Source organism: Epinephelus moara, chromosome 14, assembly GCF_006386435.1.
Source record: "Epinephelus moara isolate mb chromosome 14, YSFRI_EMoa_1.0, whole genome shotgun sequence".
NCBI classification, from domain to species: domain Eukaryota; kingdom Metazoa; phylum Chordata; class Actinopteri; order Perciformes; family Serranidae; genus Epinephelus; species Epinephelus moara.
In genome coordinates, this window is record NC_065519.1 from 10534534 (window position 1) to 10559061 (window position 24528).

The 24528-nt window shown below is 41.3% G+C and overlaps 1 protein-coding gene across 1 annotated transcript in view; it reads right to left on the bottom strand.

Moving 5' to 3' along the window:
* slc25a21 (solute carrier family 25 member 21) overlaps positions 1–24528 on the bottom strand; it is a 131135-nt gene that overhangs the window by 32976 nt on the left and 73631 nt on the right. The window contains exon 3 of the mRNA XM_050061723.1: positions 13953–14001. Within this exon, the coding sequence (XP_049917680.1) occupies positions 13953–14001 (49 nt within the window). The remainder of the gene's footprint in view (positions 1–13952; positions 14002–24528) is intronic.

Below are 24528 nucleotides of genomic sequence, written 5' to 3' on the forward strand. Positions count from 1 at the left end.
CAGATGTTTTGAGCATTACAAACTTCTGCTTGACTGACAGATCACTCTATATGTTAGAGAGGACTGTGGCAAATTTAGAAAGCTACTAATGAAGTGGAGCAGATAGGTGGAAAAAATGAGCAGTCTTACGGACATTTCCAGTAAGTGGTTGCATAACAGAAAGGATTCCTTGGGTGTTTAAACTGGGGTCTCTTAACCTCTGCCAAATGCTGTTAACTGAAATTACGGCGCTAATGTTTGAGCAATCGTTTTAATTATAGCATGTATATATAACATACAACAGCCAAAGTAACATAAAACTTGTTTATCCACAGATCTACAAGTATTCCTCATACAACTTTTCATTAACAGGAACCAAACTAGATTGATTCACAATTTTAATTAGGGCTGTTAGGGCTCACAGTGGAGGTAACATCACTTAACAACAATGAGAATGGAAGAGAAACTACCCTGCATTCTTGCGGTGTCGAAGAAATCTGAGAAAATTAGTTCCTGACAGTGAAAATTCACGTGAACGCCCCCTCAAGTCAGAACAACAAATCGGAAAGTCTGCGAAAAGTTTGGTAGTCAAGTTGCTGAGTTGACATCACGTATACTGAGAAACAGCAGAAAAAAAAAAAGTTCAATTGATGGTAATATTACATGTCAATTGTTGTGCTCACATGTAACTTTAAGTATGGTATTAGGTTGTAACTGTTAGTCACTGTCCATGTAGACCGACCTAGATGAGTTAGAAAACTTATAGTACAGAAATATTTTAGTAGTTTTAGGGGATGTACTGGTGCAGCAACAAGTACGGGACAAAATCACTTTGTGATGGAAAGCAGCGCCCATGTTGTTTCCGCATTACATCTTAAGCCCTGTTTCCAAACACTTTCGGTATGGTACCTTTGGAACCAAAAGTAACTCTTCAGACATGGTACCAGACCCTAGTGTTTCCACTGCAAACACCCCCCTGTCATGTGGGCGGGGTTGTTGTCACTCACTGCTCCGTCCAGTACTAACTTTATCAGTCTGCACCTGGTTTATCGTCCACAGAATGAGGCTGCATGCTGACATTTTCAGAACAAAATAAAACAGGCTGCAGTGAGAGTCCCTCTCAATGGGATATTTAAAAATAGAAAGTTTGTGCACTTAGTTCGTCTCAGGCAAGCTCAGGGGTTTAGTGTTGCTGGAGCCCACAGGAACAACGCTCCGTGATGCATTTTTTTCTTTGAGTGAGGATTGGATAGATGCTGTCCTGGTAAAAATTAATATATATAAATGCTTGAAGATCCACTCATTACTAAAAGTGTATGTCATTTAAAAACTAAAGTGATGGTCAAAGTTGTCACAGTGAAATTTAAGGTGTGCTGATGGATTCACGTCTTCAACTCACGCATTAATTAACATCACAAGTTAACGTTCCACCTTAAAAGTTGCCGGCAGCTGGCCCAATGAATTAAGTTATTTAATCTCAAACTACAGCTGCTACAGTTTACTGATACAACTCTACACGGTATGAACAGTGGTTACATGAGACTCAAAACCAGCCACAACTCAGCCCTGAGCAGAGTGACTGTCCTCTATTGACCAATCAACTGACTACAGTGTTCACAGCTCCACCGTTTAGTCTGTGTGCCAGGTACCCCAACAGAGGGGGGACCAAAAATGGGGACAGTACGGAACGGTTCCATTGGTACCATCCACAACTTCTCACAGTGGAAACAGAAAAAAAGTGTACTGGACTGAACTGAACCGTACCATATTGCTCGGTGGAAACGGGGCTTCAGAGCTTAGAAACACAATAAAATTGGAAGAACGGCTGTCCAACTCAGGAACTGGAACCATTCGAGAAGCACATTAGGGCAGCATTAATACTGAACCGACACAGACAGGTGAATCCCTTCTCTTCATCCAGAGCAAGTAGGTTAATTGTCATCTTTGTCATTTAATTGGCAACAATATGCCTGATAGACTAACAATAAAGGTGATTTACAAAGCAGTAAAATTAAGAGTTGGTCTAACTTAACTTCACTGTGCAAAAACAATTTAAAAAATGGTCAGTAATACTGCATATCATGCTGTTGAGCTACCCAAGGAAAATTTCTTCACTGCGACAGCCCTAATTTCAATGTCAGAGAAAGATGCAAAACAGGAAGAAGAAGAAGAAGAAAAAAAAAAAGCCATGACAGATGACGGCAGGCCAGACAAGCTAGGTCAGGACTTCCTGGTGATAGTCTGGTCCAGGCGAGCGACAGTAACAACCACTTTGATGTGAGGAGAGGCTGCAGGATTTTGGAGTCTCCCCTGACAGCAGGTAACCACAGGCTATAACACAGTGCGCTCCAGACAGAAGACAACTGCCCTGCATGCTTCCAGAGAGAAACCCGAGAGTCACTAATACTTCGATGCATTATCTTTTCTAAGCCCTGTCACAAGAGACCAAGACACAGATCTCTGCTGCCGGTGCCACCAAACATCCCAAAGATGCTAAAAGCAATCTTTACAAATGCCTTCATTGTTGTATAAAATGCTCCCTGTTACATTCTTTATTCCTAATAAACATCTGTAACTTGATGTGTTGAGGTGTTTAGTGACACTCGTTTGGCCTGGAGCAGTGTAATGTTGCTAAAGGTAAACTGGGGTACTGTAAAGGCAGACTGATGAGCAGCATGAAGAAAAACCATTGCCCAACTCCTGGATAAAGAGGGATCTTAAGTGAAAGGCTGTCACTACTGTTATCTTTCTCTGTCTTCTTTCTCCATTTAGCTTTCCTTTCATCACTTATCTGACACATACATCTTTCTCGGACAGAAACGACAACTCTATGCTCAACTGGTATTACTGAGTAAGAACTTAGGATGAAGACTTTAAGGCCAGTTCAGACTGTAGCCACTTTTACTGGACGCCAACCAGATCCTGTACCTTAGATACAGTCATTTTAAGTGCATTATGAGTGACATGAGGTATTATGGATCCAGTCAGTGATGCAGACCTTCGAAAGCAGCAGCCACGCAAAGGTTTATAAACAAGGTTGAGTGTGGTCTCTGAGGTAAAGATCGAGCAATTATGGAAGAAGTGTATGAAGAAGTGCTGCTCTTTGCAATACTGTGCATGCCAACAAACCTCTGCAATTATGTAAGTAATTGCAGCTGGTCTGCAAACCTGGCACATGCCTCTCAAAATCTGAAATGTCAGGATCTGTGACGACTGTGTGCAACTGGCTTTTTAGTCTGTGGTACTAAGTCATTCACTTTCTCTTTCACCTTTGTAAAAAATATTCTGTCTATCAGGTAGCCAGACTGTTTTTTTAACAGATGCAAAGAATGAGGAAGCAAGCACAGGGAAACAACACACGTGCTATGCAATGCCCACATGCAGCCATTGCTAACCTTTAAACAAAAGAGAATTCACATGTGGCTTTTCCTGCTTTCATTGACTTCAGCAGCAGCCGTCACGTGTGCTCGATGGAGATTTGTCCACTGTGCCATTTTGGAGAGGGATAACAACTTCCACCAGGACTAGAGTGCAACTTGGGTAAATATGTACACATTACTTGGTGCAGGGACCAGGCTGAGACCTTAAGGCGAAGTTTTCAAACTGGTCCAACCACAGGGTCTAGGGATGAGGCCGATCTGATCCAGTATCGGTATTGGGTTCCGATACCAACGTAATTCACGGATTGGAAATTTCCGATCCACCAGCCGTGTCTGTGCTTTCACGTTGTCTGCTTGAATGATATGATGATTGCTACATAGTAGTGTTGCACGGTATACTGGTACCAACGATAGACTGCGGTACTAAAACACGACAGTACATATGATACCATAATGTTGGAGTACCTCAGGTACCACTACTGTGGGATAAGTTCAAAGTCCAATCGCAAGAGGGTGAGTGTCCATGCGTCGTCCAATCAATGACGGCGCACGCTGGCCACCTGGCACTCAGTATGCTGCTGCAGTGGTTTGTATCCAGTGACATTTCAGGTATTAGCTGAGCTATTGAGTATCTTTAAGCAGTGAAAGTTATTAATTTATTTTTACTTGTAGGTTAGATTTGTTTATATATGCTACAGTGATTTGTTTTCCACAGAGCTCTACGGTGCAAGTATTTTACTCGCATTTGAGACTAAAAATAGTTTTGTGCAGGCAAAAGAAATCATTCAGGAGCACGCTGTGCGAGTACAGATTTCAACCAGCAGCAGAAACGAAAGGTGAATCCTCCCGGTTGTGGGTTGAACGAGGGTCACAGACAGGAATACGCCGGCCATAGTGCTCCGCGGCGCAAGATAATGGCTTACCGGAGACAGAGAAGTCCGGCTCCAGGTCCAATAAGTCTTCGTTGGTGTCATGACTGCCCAAAAGTACCTGAACAGCCGAGCCGTGACGGCACACAGGTGTGTGATGTGTCAGAGGGGAAACGAGCCATTCACATTTCCACAAACCTCACCGCACTTAAGGGACCGTTCTTTACTTGTCAGGGGAGGAGGGTGGCTGGTTGATTTTAGGTTGATTTTGTATTTTATTTATTTTGATCCCCCCTATGTTAATCACTTATTGATGCTGTTTTTGAAGTATGAATAGGTCAGTAAGTAATTTATTCCATTGAAATATCATTGATGTATTATAGAAAAGTGATTTATCTTTTTATAAATGACAGAAAGCACATCTGCCTCATTTTCGCTGTGGTATCCTGATACTACTCAGAACCATGATATTTTCACTGGTATCATACTGTGGGTCCCAATTTTGGTACCGTGACAACACTACTACATAGTAGTGTCTACTTGATTTGTATCTGTGCTGTTCAGATTAATATGACAGGTATTTTTTTGTTTTTTGATAGTGTATATTGCACTAGTAGTTTAACACTGTCTTGGAATTTAATAAATATTCACAATCAATTTGAAACCCTTGCAGTTGCATATTTGTTTTCAGAATGGGATTTTTCCTGTTAACAGGATTTCCTGCTTTTCTGACCTTATACTTACCTCAAGTTGCCTTTTGGGACATACATGCATACATACGTACATATCATACTTGCCTGTAGAGAGGAGTTTATTACAGCCTCATATAAAATCAACAATAATGATAATAATATTAAAGCAAACAGAGCACTGGTATCGAATAGTATCGGTATAGGCAGATATCCAAATTCAGGTATCAGGATCGGATTGGAAGTGAAAAAAATGTGGATTGGTGCATCCCTAACAGGGTCCAGATCTCTCCTTAGTCAAGAGTTCAAGGTCCACACAATTTAATATATTCAGCGTCATACTTGTGTTTGGCCATGTAGTCCAGCTAGTTTGCTGTGTCTGTCAAGCAACTGTCTGATAATCACTTAAGCGGGATTTATACTTGTGTGTAAAACCCTACGCCGTAGCCTACACCGTTGTGAGCATTTATACTTGTGTGGTGGTGTGTCTGTGTCACTCTGCAGTTACACCTCCAAAACACTAGGCAGTGATGGGGTTTCTGTGTAGTGCTGTTAAGTTTAGTTGATTCAAAACACACCTAAAACACACATGAAACATGGCTTAATAGAGACAATTTCAAACACACAATACAGCTTCACTATAGCTCGCAGCATTCACAGACAAAGTATTTGTCTTTTGCTGAACACATTTTCCCTCCAAATACAACATGCTAATGTTATAAGCACGAGCCTATGGCATTTTACATTGTATACATTAGCCTACAACGAGTGGAGATTTCCTCTGCTCATATGAAAATTCCAAAGTGTAAATCTCTGAAGGATAAATTACACACAAGACTTAAAATGCTATTTTTGTTGAGGCTTTATTATCTACACAATTTATTGTTTCTTATCTGTGAAATTAAAGTACCGGTAAATAAAAGTTTCCTTTCCACTGAGGGAAAAGGTTTCAGCATACAAAAGTAGACAGGAGGTCTGCGTTGCCACGTGTGGTTACATTTTTGGGGAGGTGCATGTTAGGTTAGTATAGTATAGTATAAATTCTGCCTCCTTGCCTTACTCTACAGTAGAAAACAACACTTCAAAATAAAAGCTCTGTGCTGGAAATTCACTATACTTCAAAATAAAGTGTGTTTAACATACTTGACATGTTTGCAAGTCACTTGTGGTTCATTCAGAATGGACCTGTAACCTACTTTTGGACTGAGATGCACTAGTTAGGAACCACTTCCTTAAGGTGTATTATAGACCTACATAAGTGGGCTATGCCATTATGAGCATTTCTCTTTGTGTAGTGGTGTCTCTGTGTTGCATTTCAATTACACTTCCAAAATGCCAGTTGGTGGTGGGCTTTCTATGCCACTGTGTTAAGTTTGAGTGTTTTAGCTAACACACCTAACACACAGGCCTATCCTCAACAATGTTTAAAAAAGTACAAAATTCAGCTTCATTTCAACTCACAAGCATCATTGAAAAAACATTCTTCTTACACTAGACACGTTCTCTCCACAAATACAACATGCCAACATTATTAACATTAGCCTATTGCTTAAATTAGCCTATCAGCTAGCAGAGGTTTCCTCTACTCATATGAAGCCAGGATTAATCACACACAAGATTTAAAATGCTATTTTGTGGGGGCTTTATTGTCGACACAATTAATTGTTTCTTTCATGTGAAATATGCATCCACTGCAGCCCGGCCATCTACATTTGAGTCTAGTTTAAATGTCTCTTTACGTGTGGCAAAAATGTGGCTGGCAATTGTTTGGAAAAGGGGTCATGAAGTCGGGACAAAGGACATACAGACATGCATGTCTGAGTTTTGAAAGTCAAAAATAAAATGAGAGAAATGGGGCAGCAGGGGGGCAGCACTGTGGTTGCAGCACAGTCAGGGTCTAGTGAAATCAAAGCACATAATGTCTCCACTCTGTAATTAGTGTACTGGAATATGAACCCCTTCACTGATAATGATTACAGGTGCTCCAGTACGACACACACACACACACACACACACACACACACACACAGACACACACAGACACACACAGACACACATATTTGTGACTGATAGTTACATCATCAACATCTGTCACAACATTAAAATTAATGGCTTAGCTTTTAAAAGTTTATTTTTCTGGCATTTTGCTTTTATTAGTTAGTTGACAGGAAAGGGTGAAAAGAAATGACGCTGCACTTACGTATGCATTGGATACTGCCGGGACCAACTGCATGCCCCATTTTTCGGCCCCAAATTTCACATTATTCAAGAATTACCAAATTGACATGTGAAACTGAGTATGATGTAATTTTCATGATATTTTCAACCAAACCAATTATTTATTTGTTTAATCGAAAACATATTAAAGAGATGAAGAGGGCAGTTCACAGAGATGTCTGATATTTGGTAGCTTGTGATGAACAGTTTTATTAATTGGCAACTGAGGCATCATCCAAGACAGCACGACTGGAATGCCAATGCCTGTTGAATATGCTGCTCTGTTTTGCTCATTCAAGGATTTGCTCTCTACTTTTTGCACTGGACTCACCCCTGCTCAGGCTCGCACACTGCAGCGATGCACAGACTGAGCTCGGTTCACCCTGCACACACGCTGCATGTGTTTTTAGCTTTACACTGTGAGTAAAGTCTTGCCCTGGAGTCTCACAGCACCGGAGGGATTAGAAGCCGACTTGACGACCGCTGACCTGCCTGCTCCTTTACAAGGAAAGATCAGCTATCAGGCTGCTGCTGCTTTGTGCCCTGCTGTTTGAGGGTTGTGTCAGGGATTCCTCCATAAGTGCACTGGGGTTCACCAAGCAGTTGGGGGGCAAACAGAGGTGGGAGGGAGTCAAGCCTCTGGGCCATCCTTGGCACTGTCATACGTTCCCTGAAAAGACTGGACGTCATCTGTCAAAGCCCTCATCAAAGATCACTTTCAAGCCCCCCAAGCGGGACACACTTTCATGCGTGCTGTGACCAAATGGAGGTAGTGTTGCCATGGATACTGCCGCAAGCAAGGGCCAGTACCAGGTTTTTCTAATCAGGCTTGAAACAGGCTACTGGCAGGCTTAGTGGTTTGCAATGACTCTGACAGCCATGTCATACAACACAATTTACAGAATTGCATAATTCAATACAAATCTACTCAAACACATGTACAACAGAGGTTCAAAACAAAACATTACATAATCACTCCACAAACTACAAACTCAGAAGGAATGACGGAAGTTTAAACAATGCATTCAACATGATGTCAATGATGTTGTTATATAATATGGTTTATATTAACATAACCACCATGAGATGGTTGCTGAAAAGCTAAAACCACATAAGACAACACAAAAACAGAAGAAACAGTTAATGTGTAGTGGGAGGAGTTTTAAAAGGTGAATAAGAGAAAAATATGACGAGTACGGGAAAAAGGAGGAATCAAAAAAGAAAGTTTGGCTGCAGAGGGACAACGGAGTCAAGAGTTAAAATACATATTTGGAGCAAACAGATCAGATTATGTGCACGGTGTAGAAACTGCACGAAGTTCACAATGACAGGAGAAGCTGCTCCAGAGGACACAAACTCAAGGAAGGCGTGGTTTCAATCTTAGGCGGAAGTGAAAGGGGTGATGGGAAGTTGCTTTCAGATGAGTGTGAGTATGTTTGCGCATGCATGTGTATAAGGGTGGAGCTCCATGTAACAGGATCTCGACATGAAGGGAAATGCAGGCTCAGTGCAACTCTCTAATGAGAGGGAGAACCTGATCAGAGTCAGATGGGGTGCCCCGAGCGCACAGCCCCCTGCAGAAAGTGCCGCCCGACACCCTTTGTTACCTCCAAGTGAGCTGAGACCAGCCCATGAACCATGTAACTAGGTGGTTTCCAGGTTAATGAAAAGCTGTAACTCCGGTCCCACTGTCTCTCTCTGCTAAACTGACGACTGCCCTCCCTCCCCACCCTGCATCGCACCCTCCATCTTCACCCCCACATTCCTGCCCCTGCCCATGGAGGACGGAGAGAGGGGGGGTCAGGGGCAATTAAGGGCTTACTTTTTGTGAAGCATGCTACATTTATATTTTGGTTTGATTTTTATCCAGAGTGACTCACAATGAAAAAAATGTTTGAATGTCTGGATACATTTTTATTTTTGGATTCGGTACATTTAAAGGCAACACAGATTTAAAAAAAAGTGTCACACACATGTGGAGTAAATAGTTGTCATGAACTTTAAATGGTTCCTTAAAACTAATTTTGGTGCACAGCTCCTCTCCAACATGCCCTGCTGTATTTCCAATATGATTTCAGCTATTTTGCCTTCATCCAACCTGAAGTGCTTGTACTGACACTGAGTTTAGTCTGTACATTGGTGTGTGTGCTTTCTCATTGAAAAAACTTCTAAACATATGTAATCAAAAGGCTTCTCTTTGTTTTATATCATCGTAAACGGAATATAATATAATATATTTCAGACAAATCGAGCACTTGAGATGGGCATATTTCAATATTTCTCATAAAACTCTAAGGCTGGGCGAAAAAAACAATCCCGAAAGGAGATCTCAATAAAATGTATGTCGATGACGATGATAAACTATAGTAATTTTTACTCGATATCGATAGACCGAGACGGATCCAAACAGCATGTCATGCAGCAGAAGTTAATCTGCAGTGTTGGGGGATGCGAATCATTGTACACGCCCATTTCTCACTGCAAAGTTGCGGAGGAATTGAAAGTAGCGAGGACATAATGAAGAGAGGGAAAAATGAGTGGACGTCAGGAGCAAAGTAGCGGTTAAACTGAAGAGGAGCTTGTGTTATCCTCAAAAACGGATGAAATTGTGGATAGAAAAGGTTACAGAATGTCAATAATTTGGAAGTGGTTTGGCTACTTGAAAGGTGACGACGCACAGACAGAGGCAGTCTGCAAAATATGTCGTCGGTTGGTGCTAACCAGGACGGGAAACACAACAAATCTTTTCCATAACCTGAAAAAGTGGCATCCCAGTGACTGTACTCTGTACGTTAACATGCACGCAGTGGTCGAGCAAAGCTCATAGCTTGGCTCATCAGTCAAGTCGGACTTCTTGTCTTGTCTGAGCATGCAGAAGAGAAAATCGAATTTCTGACCAAGTACATCTGACTCCGCCTTGATAGGCGGTGCTGTGTCCTTTTTAATATGGTGCATATTGAACTAGTTCCGGTTGACCCAAAGAGGAAGCTAACGAAGTTAGCTGTCGGAGCAGAAGTCCAGAAGTGCGTCTTCTGCTTCTCGATCACCATGGTGTTTGTTTGTTTGTTTGTCCGGGAGTTACTGCACTGCTGCTACGTCATCTCCTTCTTCTTCCGGGTGAAAGCCCGCAAAAGAAAAAGTGATGCATGCACAGAACGCCGAGTCCGAATCCAGTCGGATTAAGTGGATACATGAGGCAATAGCTGGATTTTCAATCGAATTATCTAGGTGTGTTAGTCGAGCTACGGATAGTCTAATTTCAGTCGGACTAGGCTGTTTACATGCATTTAAAAGTCAGGTTTCAGTCGGACTAAGCCAATAATTTGATTTTCTCAAGCTGCATGTAAACGAACTGATTGAGGGCATGAAAGCGATCGAAAAGGAACTATAACAGAAATGTAACAGACGCAGTGTCGTGCTTTCTAGCCAAATACATGGCGCCATGAGCACCGTGTAGAAAGACGGGTTCAAGAAGTGAAGTGCTAGACTGCAGGTACGAGCTCCCGGGGAGGAAATATTTTTCTCAAACTGCTCTGCCCCAGTTTTACATCGAGGTCTGTGGGAAGCTGGAAAATAATTTGGTTTCTTCAGGTGTCTGACATTATCAGGATACTTCTCAAACTCAAAGCTTTATCAAATTATATATTGTGATAAATATCTATCTATACTGGGGAAATTATCGTGCTAATATTTTTTGCCATATCGCCCAGCCCTATATCTATAGCCCTCTATCTAACAAGCCATTGATCATAGAGAAAACACTCATAAGTTGCAGTCCTACTTGTGGTACGGTCAGTTCATACCACAAGTGATGCTAGCCAAAGAATATTTCACCCGTAAAACAACCACTTGTATATTGAACCCAAAAAAGGCGAACATTCTTTGTGGATTAAAGTCAACAGGAACTGCGTTTAACAAGAGCAAAACTATATCAAAAAACATCTGTTTGCAAACTCTCACGCAACACCTGCAGTATAATCCAGGTCTCATTCATTCAGTCATATGCTCAGTACTTCCCACACACACACGCATTTTGGCTAAAATGTTGAGATTTGAAACTCAGTATAAACAGTCTCATGCACGGCCGAGTAGCATGCCTGGGCATGTGCTTGCTCATGCACACTCAGGGTTTTTTTGTGGGTGAAGGTGTTTTCAATAGTAAGGTTTTAGGAAAAATGCATGTGTGTAGGAAGTACTGAGCATACGACTGACGTGGATTACACTGCATGACTTATGTGAGAGTTTGTAAACAGATGTTTTGTTGTAGTTTTGCTGTTGTTAAATGTGTACCTGTTTACTTCAATTCACATAGAATGTTCACCTTTTTTGGATTCTCCGTTTATCATGATGGTATGCAAGACAAACAAAGTTTTCTTCAGAGATTCCAGGCAACACGTGGTGAGTATTAGATAAACAAAGTGCTATTTTGCGGGTGAAGTATTTTTAATAGCCATTTGTCCAGTAAAGGAAGTCTTATGTGTGACACTGAACCTCCTCCAGCCTGTTTGTGTCGTACACATGCTTATCTCCAAATGGCCAATATAAATTTGTACGTGTTCAACTCCTTCACAACGATGAAAGAGGTAGTAAATCACATTGATGGAAGGTGGGCTCTGCAGGAGTCCCTTAGATGTAAGATAAATGTACTTGTTAGCAAAGGTGAGTAACAGGGGTCATGCTTCTATTGGTCAGTGAGCACGCAACGGGGAGTAAACTTGCAACAACAAAGGCACAAAGTGAATCATCTGACAGGACTTTCACTTTTACGTCCAACATCTGAAGCACAGTCCAGTGTGGTCGAGTCAAATACTTTCTATCATTACCAAATAGCATTTTACCCATCAGCATTCTTAACAGATATCCTGAGTTAATTTTGTTATGAGCTTTCCTACTCTGCTTTAAAAATATCTCATTTGTGCTATCAGTCATGTTAGAAGCTAAATGTCGCCTGTTTTTCAAATGTGTGGAACACAGCTATTCATTTATCTGCCAAAGTAGTTGTCTTGGAGGGTGAATCAGTATTTATTTAAAAGGAAAAAGCTGCCAACTGCTCCCGGCATTTTCTTTTTAAATTTTATTATTCATAACAGCAGTATTTGGCCACTGATCCAGTGCTTTTATACCAACTGCTGCAGCTAATCCTACATCTCCTCCCCTCAGAGAAAGAGGAGAAAGATAAACCCTCATTTAGAAAATAGGTAAACACCAGCTCCCAGGCAGGTACACATTTAGCCCAGTTTACCACGCAAAAAAAAGGGGTAGAAAGAAAGGAGAAAAAAATCCCTTTGATTCTGAGTTGGTGGAAAAAAGTAAATTTACTCCAGTTGCCGTTCAATTTGGACTGGTGGACATTAAAGCAGGAGTCGGTGCCTAATAAGAGCCATGCCTGAGCAAGAGAGAGAGAGAGAGACAGAGAGAGAGAGAGACCCAGTGGAGGTGTGTCTGTGTCTGACTCTCGGCTCCAAGGGTCCTGCTAATGGATTTCAGCTCCCTCAGTGTCCCAATTAGCTGGTATGTATGCTCGGTTTATGAATTCATGTGTGGATGTAAAGTGTGAGAACATGCATGTACAGAACGTATGCATATCTGTATCGCTAGTTTCAGTGTGTCATTCAATAAAAGCAGCAACCTCCCACTTGACATCATTTGAAGTTCACAATTACAAAGACTATTCTGTTTGTTCATTTTGTAAAAAGAACAAAAAACAAACCCACAGCCAAGACCGAAAGGAATCAATTTACTCATTCTCAGCAACAGAACGCCTATCAACATAAACACATGGCGACACAAACAGAAAACAAACAGATAAACCTGTCCTGTTTAAGAGCAGCTTTTACCACTTTTTAAGGAAGAGCATTACAAAGAAAATAGTGAGTGCACTTTTAACCCTGACCCCGCTTGAGGACGGACAGGCAGAGCTCAAGACTTACCTGTAATAAACCCCCATAGCTTCAACACGTGACCGTAAATCACACTGCGTGCCTTCAAAGTATCAAATATCGACTAATACAACACCGCTCACCCCTGGCTTTTATCCCCACGTTTCCTCCTCTGTGTTCTGGTGGTGGCACTGCCTTCAAAGTGCAACCATCTCACTTTTTTAAAAGGCACGCCGAGCAATTTATTTACCAAGAAAGTGCTGCCGTAAATGACAGAAAAAGCAGCACAATTTACTGACAAGTAGTGAATGGGGCAGGGGGGCTAGGAGCGAAGCCAGAGGTCTTGGCTAGGCCTGTGAAAGACTATAAAGCTTTAGTAGTAGCCCACGACCTGTTTATGGCCGGTTGAAACACTGTGGTGTGAGGCTCCTGATCACTCAACAGCTCGAGACTGCTGCCACTCTTGCATAACGCACAAACAGAACAGGAGACGATGAGGAAAAACAAGCTGTTAGACACAGTGAGTGCATTTAGTGGCATCCGACTTATCCTGTAAGTCCCTGTTTTTGACAAGAACCACAGGCCATACCAAAAAAAAAAAAAAAAAGAAGTAATAAGGTTAAAAAATGTGAGTGATTTCCAAACATCTAAAGTTAACATTGTGTGGGGGATGAATGGGTAAATGACGCATTTCATCATTTTCCATAAAAGGCTCTTGGCATCGGTGCCCATTGGTTTGGAGCAGGGCTGCCCAGCTGGGGGAAAAAAAAAAGGCCTGGTATGCTCGGCACTTCACTACACAGACCCAAATACCCACCAAGAGGATTCAAGGCAGATGTGGACTAAAAATTGCTGTCTTGGGAGTAGCTTATACGTTAGCTTAAGTTACACAAAATATGACTTCATGTGTGAGTTGGACAGGTTGAATAGGAGGCTTACCTTGTCTTCACTACATCGAGGGGATGCATCAAGCAGATCTCTACCAGACCTGAAAGGTAGAAACAGTCAGAGTAAGTCACTTTCTGATGTTGTGAACACACTAGTGGTGATACAACAAAGTTTGTTAAACTACAAAGTGCCAAAGTGAACTGGAACTTCAATTTAGTTCAGGGTTCAGAAGAAAGAAGACCTTTTTCAAAAGCCCACTTGACTGTTGCACTCCATAAATTTACATAAGGGCAATAACACACAAAAAAACAACAACTGAAAAATTAAAAATCGGATTGTGGCCTTTCATGACAACCATTTCCCATGAGCCATAGAAGATTACGTTCATGGCATCACAGAAAAGACAGTGAATTCAGACATGTCTATAATAACAGCCGAATAGAGAAGATTGCACAGAATGATATCTATGAACAGATATCTGCATATGTATGCAGACTCTGTAGGAACCTGAACAAGATTTTGGTATCGTAAGCATTCTGGTTTCTGTTTGAAGTCTGAGTAGTTTTGCCCAATCACGTTTAAGTGGCAGATAGAAAGTTCATGAGCAAAAGGTGAGTAACACATTGGCTCAATCTCAGAACCTGTCAGCTATCGTATGACGATGATTTATTTTCAAGCATCACAATGTGATGCATGGTGCATTTCTCTGGCTTAAATCACTATTAAGTGAATATATTTTTTGGACAGTTGGTCAATATGAGGGATTTAAAACTATAATGCAAACAATAAAATAATTGCCAGATCAAACGATGATGAAAATAATCGTTGTGTGCAGCCATAGACGTCTCATTGGTCTGAAATGTCTTTGTAACATTGTTCTTTTTAAAGTATGCACATTACATTGTTGCTGTATACTCGAGCTTTACTAGGGATTTTCTTATTATGTATGATTGCAGTTATTCAATGGGGGAGATATCTTCATAAGCCATTTTTGGCTCTTAACCTTGCACCCTGCACAATGTTTTAACTTTTAATTTCTTTTTCCTGTATTTTCTATACATGTATGTGCAACTAAACTAAACTAAAACAAATTAAACTAAACTAAACTAGGGCTGCACAATATGCAGAAAAATTGATATTATGATTATTTTGACAGATATTAAGATTGTGATATGAGTTGCGGTTTAAGTGGAAATGGTGATTTTCATATTTTATTTTCCCTGAAAAAAATATGTAAATGATAATGTGATTTTTGCTGGAGTCAGTACTAAACAAGCATGTTCCCTTACGTCTAGAATAATATTTGCAGACTGGACCATCTCTGTAGCAACACAATGCTTCATGTAATATCATGTTGTGACACATTTAACCTTCATGAAAAAATTGCAGCTCCTGAGATTTGGATATTGCACTCAGCCATGTTAAGATATCTATTTTATTTATGTGTATTTAACCCATATTTAACCAAGTAAGTCCCGTTGAGATCAACAATCTCTTTTACAAGGGAGACAGCAGCACACAAAAAGTTACAGCCAAACAACCACACAATAAAAAACACAAAAGATATACAGTAACATGTAGAAATATTAGAACACCTACGCACAATGGCAAGACCCAAATGTCTCATTCATCCTTGTACTATATAATATAATATAATATAATATCTACAATAATTGTGCAGCCCTACTGTGCACCAGTCAAATCTACCATGTGGACCCCAGATGAACTTGTACAACTGAACTGTACATATCTGTTTAAGCCCTGCAGGATCAGAAGGCAACATAAATCTGATCTTTCATGTCAAGTGTGACAGTTGAACTCAAAAAAATCTGACAAGAAAGCTGCCTTACTGCTGACTGGAGCAAAAGTCAGTGAGAGTTTGTTCATGAGAAGCAGTTTTTTAAAGTAAAAGTGTTGTAAATGCTCTTCTTGTTGCTTGATACCAAATTGTTTTGACAGACATTGACTGCCAGCGCCCGCCAGCCTTCTAGCAGAACCTTATCATCACGCTGATTATCACTCTGCCTAATTTAAATGCCAACTACTTCAGTAATTCCTGGTGTTTTGAGCCTTGTACATTCAGCAAGAACATGGGTCTGAATGAGTGATCCAATGAGACTTCTTTCCAAAATTCCTGCGAGTGACTATAATTCTCGGCATTTTGAAGGGCTGAAGCCACCAACCATGTCATCCATGTAAACCCAGTAACATCAGCAGCGTGCCAGCAGCTGGAGAATCAATGCAGCCGGGTTGATCAGCGAGGGACTCTGAGGTTTCACACACACGCTAACTATGTGCATCTGTGTTGAAAAGCCACTGCTTTGGCACGGAGGCCTTCTGACTCAATCAAGTTTTTTTTTAAACTCACAATTCTCACTGCATCCCTCTTCTGGTGCCGTGCGGATTCCACTGTGTGTGTACACAGCTGCTGTGCAATATGGACTCTTTCTAATTTGCTCAATTAAACATATTGTCTATAAAAGAGTGTGTCTTCTGGGGTTTTTCCAGGGAAGTAATTATCAAGTAAAATAGCACAGGAAAAAATTACTTTGTCTACAGTTGCATCTTAATGTACGATTGGGAGGAACTATTGAACTGAGCTACCGGCGGGCAAGAGTCAAACAAAATTCCATCTGTCACGGCTCAGTTGACCTGACTACGGTTGTTAATGATACTGCACTGAAAAGGTAAATACAGGACTACTCTGGATGGATAATTTTTTGGCCCTGCTATTAATAGGCCTGCAGTGAACATGAGGCGCATCAAATCTTTCAGCAGGTAATCAGATTACATGATGAAACCAAACCTGCTCGATCAGCCTGTGCAAACACAAAGATGCAGGGAAGTGACCGAACATGCTCCAACAGGTGATGGAGCGGTGGGAGAGCAAAGGCTGGGAGAAAGGCAGAGCTTCTGTAATCTCATGCAAACAGAACACTTGGACGCCAAGTGGGAAGTAAAAACAAAGAGAAGACCTAAAAAAAAAAGAAAAAGATCCAGTTCTACAAAACAAGAAAAACAAAGTTCTTGCACTGCATGTCCCGCTCTGCTTCATACAGAGGGAGTCTGTGGGAACTAGTTTAATTAATGGCAAATATTCAGTGGTGGAAGAATGATTTAGATCTTTTTCTAACATGAAAGTAGCAATATCACACTGTAAAAGTCCTGGATTCAAAATAAATTGTACTGAAGTAAAAGTACATTTGTAGTATTTGCAAAAAAAAAACAAAAAAAAAACACTTAAAGTATCAAAAGTGAAAGTACTCATAAGGCAGCAGACAGGCCCGTCTCATTGTAATACTGCTGTATCATATAATGCATCATCTGATTATTATTACTATAACATTACTAGTAATGTTGTAGTCGGCTGAGGTAACTAAAGCCTTCAAATGCAAATGTGATGGAGTAAAATATAAAGTAAGATAAAGTATCTTAAATTGGAAATGCTCAATTGAAGTACATAAAAATTGTATTTAAGAAAAGTACTTGAATTACTGTAATTAGTTTCCTAACATCATTGCAATGTGCAGAACTGCTGTTTTTTCCGTAACCGCTTATCCTGTTAGGGAACGCGGAGAGGGCTGGAGCCTATCCCAGCTGACATTGGGCGAGAGGCGGGGTACACCCTGGACAGCTGACATTGGGCGAGAGGCGGGGTACACCCTGGACAGGTCACCAGACTATCACAGGGCTGACAAAGAGACAGACAACCATTCACACTCACATTCACACCTATGGACAATTTAGAGTCACCAATTAACCTGCATGTCTTTGGTCTGTGGGAGGAAGCTGGAGTACCCTGAGAGAACCCACGCTGACACGGGAGAACATGCAAACTCCGCACAGAGAGGCTCCCCCACCCTGGGGTTCACACCAGTACAGTTGTCATGAACTGGGAAAATTAGCGAAAGAGACCAAAACCATTTATGTACATGGCTCTAAACATGTTCAACACTTTAACATGGGGCTCTATGGGGCCTCTAGTGGCCATTCAAGGAACTGCATTTTTGACACTTCTGCGTTGACTTTATTTTTCAGCTCCAGAGAGATTGCCACTTGGCTATCAACATTATTAAATCACTATTGTTTCCAGCTTGATCTCAATAAGATCATGATTTATTGTATAGTGACATTTACAAGTATTTATCAATTGTCCTCCATCTTTGATCACAGCACACATAGTAGGCCTTCAGCCATTAGCTGAATGAACGTTGGTCGGGATCGTCACTACACGCTACATGTATGATAATGGTGGGGCGCACAAAAATCTGTTTTTCAGCAATAATGTAAATACAGCTTACAAGTTTGGCATAAATAAATACTTACACTGTAACTAAAGGCTGCCAAATTTTCTTTTTACACGTATGGTATATGTCTCTCACAATTGTAAACTGCCAAAGTTAAAAATAAGTTCAAATCTGGAAAGTTATATAGGGAATACCATTGTAGATGCACAGACGGGTAGGACTAGAAACAGCAGCAGGAGTAGTAAACATATTAGTGACTCATCCAAGATTATCATGGTGGAAGTCGTGTGTCTCCATTTTCATCATCAACAAGCTAACAAACATCAACAAGCTAAAATAAATTAAACATCATTTTCATTAATAACCAAAAGAGTGCACTGCTAATGGTTAATGTACCTGCAGGTGACCGCAGCAGCTGTGTACTTCACTTAAAATGATTCACACTAGATTTTGGGCCTCGTCGTAAACCTCATATTACAGGAACTCTAAAGGATACAGGTTAGCAAATGCTTCGTTAACTCAGAGAGGTAACAGTAGTTAACACTTTTTTTCTAATTAACAGGCCTGCCCCACTGTGCCATTCACATACAGTGATTAGTTCAGTGTGTTCAGGTCAGTAGTGGTGTCTAAGCACACTATGGTCCAGTGTATTTGAATGTGAGATTAACATCAGTTACTAATGCATGTGGTATCTCCAAGATGGCAGGTGAAGACGGATTAAGTGATGACAAGCGTGAATGCAAAACAAGGTTGCGTTTTTTTAAGCATTTGTGTAACGACCTCGCAGACGAGACACGTTAAAAACAGCTGATGGCAGATGTGGTGACAGGCTGTAGATGTTGGAAGAAAAACTAAAAGAAGAGAAAGTGTGCCACCATAGCCGTAATTGACCTCTGTATGACATGTAGTAAAGCTCCTGTTTCACCCATGTTAAACTGGTTCATTTCTGTGTTGTTAAAGCAGTGGGTTAGTCAAATAGACCAACTAAAGCCTGGCCCACACTAAGAGATTTTTCACATCTTAGCAGGTGTTGAAAATGTTAGAGACCCCACAAATATCAACATATAATAGAGTCCCAATTTTATATATTTATTTTTATTTTCTTCAGTCGTTTGTTTGCTTTCCTCCCTCCGTTTCTCTTCTCATGAACTGAGCTTAACTGCTAATCACAGTGATTTCATTCAACAATGGGCTCCGATGCTGATTCAGCATACTCAATTGGCCGAAAAAAGCAGATAACCAACTGCCAACAGTGCGGGGCACACCACAAAAACTTGGGCTCGGATGCTCACCGACAGCTTGACATAAACCAAGACCTGACTTTGGCTTTTTGTGTCAACACCTTTAGCACTGAGTTCCAGAAATGTTGTGAAAATATGATTTTGTGCACTTCCTGACTGCGTATTCTAGCATCAGAGATATAATTACCCTCAGACACTCTTAGGTATTGTTCAACAAATGTGTGATTTTGTGATGAAGTGAAAATTTTTTTAATCCTGTTTCCACTTCATTCAGTGATTTCCTTCACGTCCCAGAATGCCTTCTGACAACTCCCAGTCACAAAGGTTCTCAGTGCTGTATATGACGAGGTGACAAGAGCAACAGTGAAAGTTTTTCCAGTCATGAAAGTGTGAACGCCAAGACAGAACAAATGCTTTTGTGTGCCTTGTCAATCAAACTACAAAAAAAAGAGGGTGTTGCACCTATCATCATCAGCTGATGACAGCTCCACAAAAGATGCGACCTGTGACTGCAGTGCATTTTGATCTACTGAGGCTCTTCTTAGTAAAGCAATTAATTACCAGTATGTTAGGGAGATGATTTTTTTTTTTTTGGTTCCAAGAAATATTATTGTCATTATGTGGATTCAGCTCGGGTGGAAACATGTCCCGGTCTCCGCGTCAAGACCTTAAGACACCAAATATCTAATTTCCTCGACACCACTGAGTAGCAGCTTCTCACTGCTCTGTGCCCCAGTGCATCACGCTCCTCTACTCCAGCTGTCAGCACATACTACTGTTTAATCATAGAGTGCTGCAGAAGTGAACCCACACACTCTCGGGAGCACTTCACACCCCTCTATAGCCTCTGATGCACAGTCACTGAGCACGGTGAGGGCAAATGATGCTACGGAGTTGCTAAGCTGCTCAGCCTTCCCCTCACAGGCTCCGGCCTCTCCTGCAGGCACCCACCTCCTCCAGCTGCGAGGAGGGACGTAATATTACAGTGACCTGCCATCTGGTTGACGTTTATGGCTTTGCTACGCATCAGTGACTGACATATTGGGAGATTCCATTATTTGAAGGTTCTTTTGTTCCTGAACCACAATGGTAGTGACAGGGCTCGTCACCCAGCACCTTGCAGACACGCAGAAACACTCAGTTAGGCACAAGTGCTAATGGCAAAGGAGTGTGTGGAACGCAGCCATTAAGACACACTCTTAAATATACACTACAAGGCTGCTATTTGCCACAGATGCAAACAGTGCCAAGACACAGTGTAAAGCTGCACAGAGGAAACAAAAGAGCTACAAGGATACAGCGAGATTTTTTTACTGTACATACATATAGTTTTGATTCAACGCCTGGTTTTCTTATTGCACAGAACTGACATCATGTGCAGTGTTTTAACAGCCATGGAATTTGGCTTTTGTTTCTGGTATTTGATAAGAAGACCATATGGCAGAAACAATGGGGCCGGGTGTTAAAAAGTGCTGCATCATCCCTTATTCATCTGGGGTTGATTTTTGCTGTAGGTCTCTGGGACAGACCCAACAAGTAGCCTTACTGGTAACACGAGTACTGCCACCGCCGACATATTGGCAAGACATTCCAGGTCGTCCGATAACTTGTCTTCCAAAGAGAGAAGATCATACATCACGCAGATGAGATGATTATCTGAGTTGGTTTTGGCTCAGGAATGCACACAGTTTGCTCCCACGCAAAAGTGAGAAAGAAAAACAATAGTGCGCCAGGGAGCGATTGCTCAACGGGTGCAGGTGTCATCCATCATGCCGAGACACACACTGAATGACTGTAATTCCCAGCAGCCACAGGGAGAAGGTCACTGCCACAGGAAGCACAGCTCCCCCAGTTAAACGGACTAATACATGAGACATACTGGCCACTCATTTCACACGCTTACTTGACCCGGTAAATGCTACAGTCCCTAATGATTGCTTACACGCTACTTTCTTAAATATGCTAATAACAGTCTCTTAATGACTCTCATAAATTAATGGCCGATTTTCATTAAAACATGACATATGAAGAGTTGGAAACAAGTGATAAATATAACATAATTATATATACTTTGGTCCTTGTTTAACAAAACCGACGACAAGAAAACAAACAACTGAATGAACAAACATATTGCTAATTGTTTTCAAAACATCTTCCTACACGATACATTTCTTGGTTCATTGAGAACCAAAGCAGAAAATCACAGCTCGTCCTGGTGTTTCAAGGCGTGAGATGAGGCATACGAGTGTCATGTTGACAGAGCTTCACCTCACAGGCCCGCTCCAGTTTTGACAAGAGCTCCTGACTGAACCTGCAGGTGATATGTCATGCCTCCATGTCCGCCATTAATACTTTTCAAAACACATCGGATCAGGAATGCTAAACAAACCCAGCGAGCTGCTGCTCCCTCGCAATTTGTCATCTGTGGTAACAAAGCCAACGCGATATCCATCAGCGACTGGGCCGGGTGCTGTGATATCGAAACTCCGATTAATCACAGGTTCTTTTAACGCTCGGGCAAAAGTAGAGGTGAAACGATGAAGAATGGCATGCCGATAAAAGCAGCGATGAATACAAAGACGCACAGGAAAATTAACTCTTGGGAGTTACCGTATAGACAATGAACAAGAATTAAACAATAAAGAAATAAATAATGTTTTATTTTGATCGCAAAGAGCATATTTTAACCTCTACTCTTTTAAATCTCTTTTAAACAAGGCCGCCCTGCCACTACTCAAACATTAACATAGGTAGTGTTGATATTAGCCCTGTTTATCTTTTATGGCAAACAATTAGAGTTTGCCTGACTACATTTTCATGGCATATTTATGTGTTAGTTTATGCAAATATAAACCTATTGTGACAGATGGCAATAAATCCATACTGCATTTGTAAGAGAACACTTGCGGTTGGCACAAACAAGGCGAATCAAGGAAGTGGGTGAAATAAACGTAACATAAAAAGGTACCAAATAACATGAGGCCTGTCTGCTTATAGGTGAGGCTAATAAACTATAGTTACTACCAAGTGGGGCACAGCGTAGCACTGAAATACGGCCTTGGAGCCAAACCTGTTTTTAAAGCAAACAGGCGGCGTAACACTTCCAAACTGATCACATTAAAATTGAAATGGAGTATAAACCATTTTGATACAATAATGGCACAAGTAATCCGTCATAAGAACATGTAATCACCTCATGGGAACAGGGGGGTCGTAGCAAAAGAAACGCCTGTGAAGCCTGTATATTAGAAGGCAATTAAAGCTAAACTATGCAGGATTGTCTGTTACTCTATGTAAATATGCTCACCAGCAAAAGTGAAAGTAAAAGCCGACCGCAGATCCACTCTGGATGGTGTTTGGCCTCGCTATATTTGCGTTTTTGTGCTGTGTCTTTTGAAGGGCTGCCCCCTAATAGTCAACCAAATATTAATCGACCAGAGGTCATTAGTCGACAAGATTTCATTGGTCGCTTAGTCGCAGAGAAAACAAACAAACATGAAACTTCATTAGGAGCTGCACCTTGTCAAAATAAATCAAAACCTATATGACTGGACCATGGGGGAATTCAATTTGAAAGGACAGACACAGAAAGAGGCCACGCTCAGCAGTCAGACAAGAGTCACGTTACAAACCAATCACAGCTAATAGATATCTTTCCGTTTTTCTTTCAGTCTGATAAACACGGAATAGTTGATCATGTTAGTGCAGGGCTACCCAGAGCTTTACATCTGTCCCACATACGATAGGCCTACACACTTATAAACAGCGCCTGGAAGAAGATCAGCTCTGCACTCAGGATTTCATGTAAATAGGCTTTGATAAGATGCTTGTTAAGGTTGCTTAGTAACAGTAGCGCCAAGCGCCCGACCTCGCATTTTCCAGGTGGTTAAAGATGCAGCATGTGTACGGCCCCTAATTTCCAGGGCTGGTACCTGCGGTTACTCCACAGGCTAGTTAACATGTCGGGCTGTGGGTGTGGGATCATTTTGAGAAGGTGAAGGACGAACCCAAGGTGATATGTAAACTCATCTTCATTGGTCGACTACAAACATGACGTATCATCTGAAGCATGGAAGTAGCTACATGCCCATTAGCCCACAGCGTCATTAACAGGCGGCTCGCTCAGTGTGTGACGTGCACTTGTAGATAAAATATAGGTCTATATTAATGAAGGTTCATTAGTACGGTTTTGTATTTCTCTGTAATGTAGCACAGTGTAGGGATGTAACGATTACCGATATTACGGTAAATCTCGGTTAATTTTTACACAGTAAGAATTACCGTTTATGTTTAAATTAATTGCATTATCGCGGTGGATTATCAGGATATGTAATAACAGCCTCATTCAAGTCTCGCGATGCAGGCGCTGTGTGAATGCGTAGCATGTGTAAACACAAAGAATGAAAACATGGTGGAAGGTGGTGATACCGGCACTCAGGACATTTACCCCCCAACTAAACACACAAAATCTGAGGTCTGGGCGTACTTTGGGTTTCTGAAGAATGCCGAGGGACAGCTGGTGGAGGACAACTATCCTGTGTGCAGAACATGCAGAAAGAAAGTTGCTGCAAAGGGTAGCAACACTACAAATCTACTGGCTCATCTCCGTGACCATCAACCACAGCTTTACAGCCAATGCAAGTTATGCTATGCAAACGTCAAATATTGTGTGAGGGACTTCGGTTTTACTAAGATTGTCATAATGTGTAACTCTCGATGTATACGGGACATTTGAGCCGTATCTGTCCTCCTAAACGGCGACTAGGTTTTCCGTTTTCGTTTAAGACACTTAGGAGCTAATACTAGCTGAGTAGCTAATAGCCGTATTAGCGGCTATGTTGCTAAGTGTTTCAAAACGAAATGGAGCTGAAAACACTGAGTGGAGCTGACAGAATATAAACCGACGTAACGTAACGCTAATTGATATCAACTATGATTGAATCACTATGATTATGGTTACTGTATGGCGAGCTAGAATCGATATAGACGGCCAGTTATGCTTTCTCGACATAAGCTCAAGGAAACAACATAAAACACTGCCGTGTTAACCTTTAACCGAGAGCCTTAATGGGGGCTCCTGGTTTTATAAGGTTAATTAAATTCACTGCTCACAGTCTTGACCTAACACACACACACACA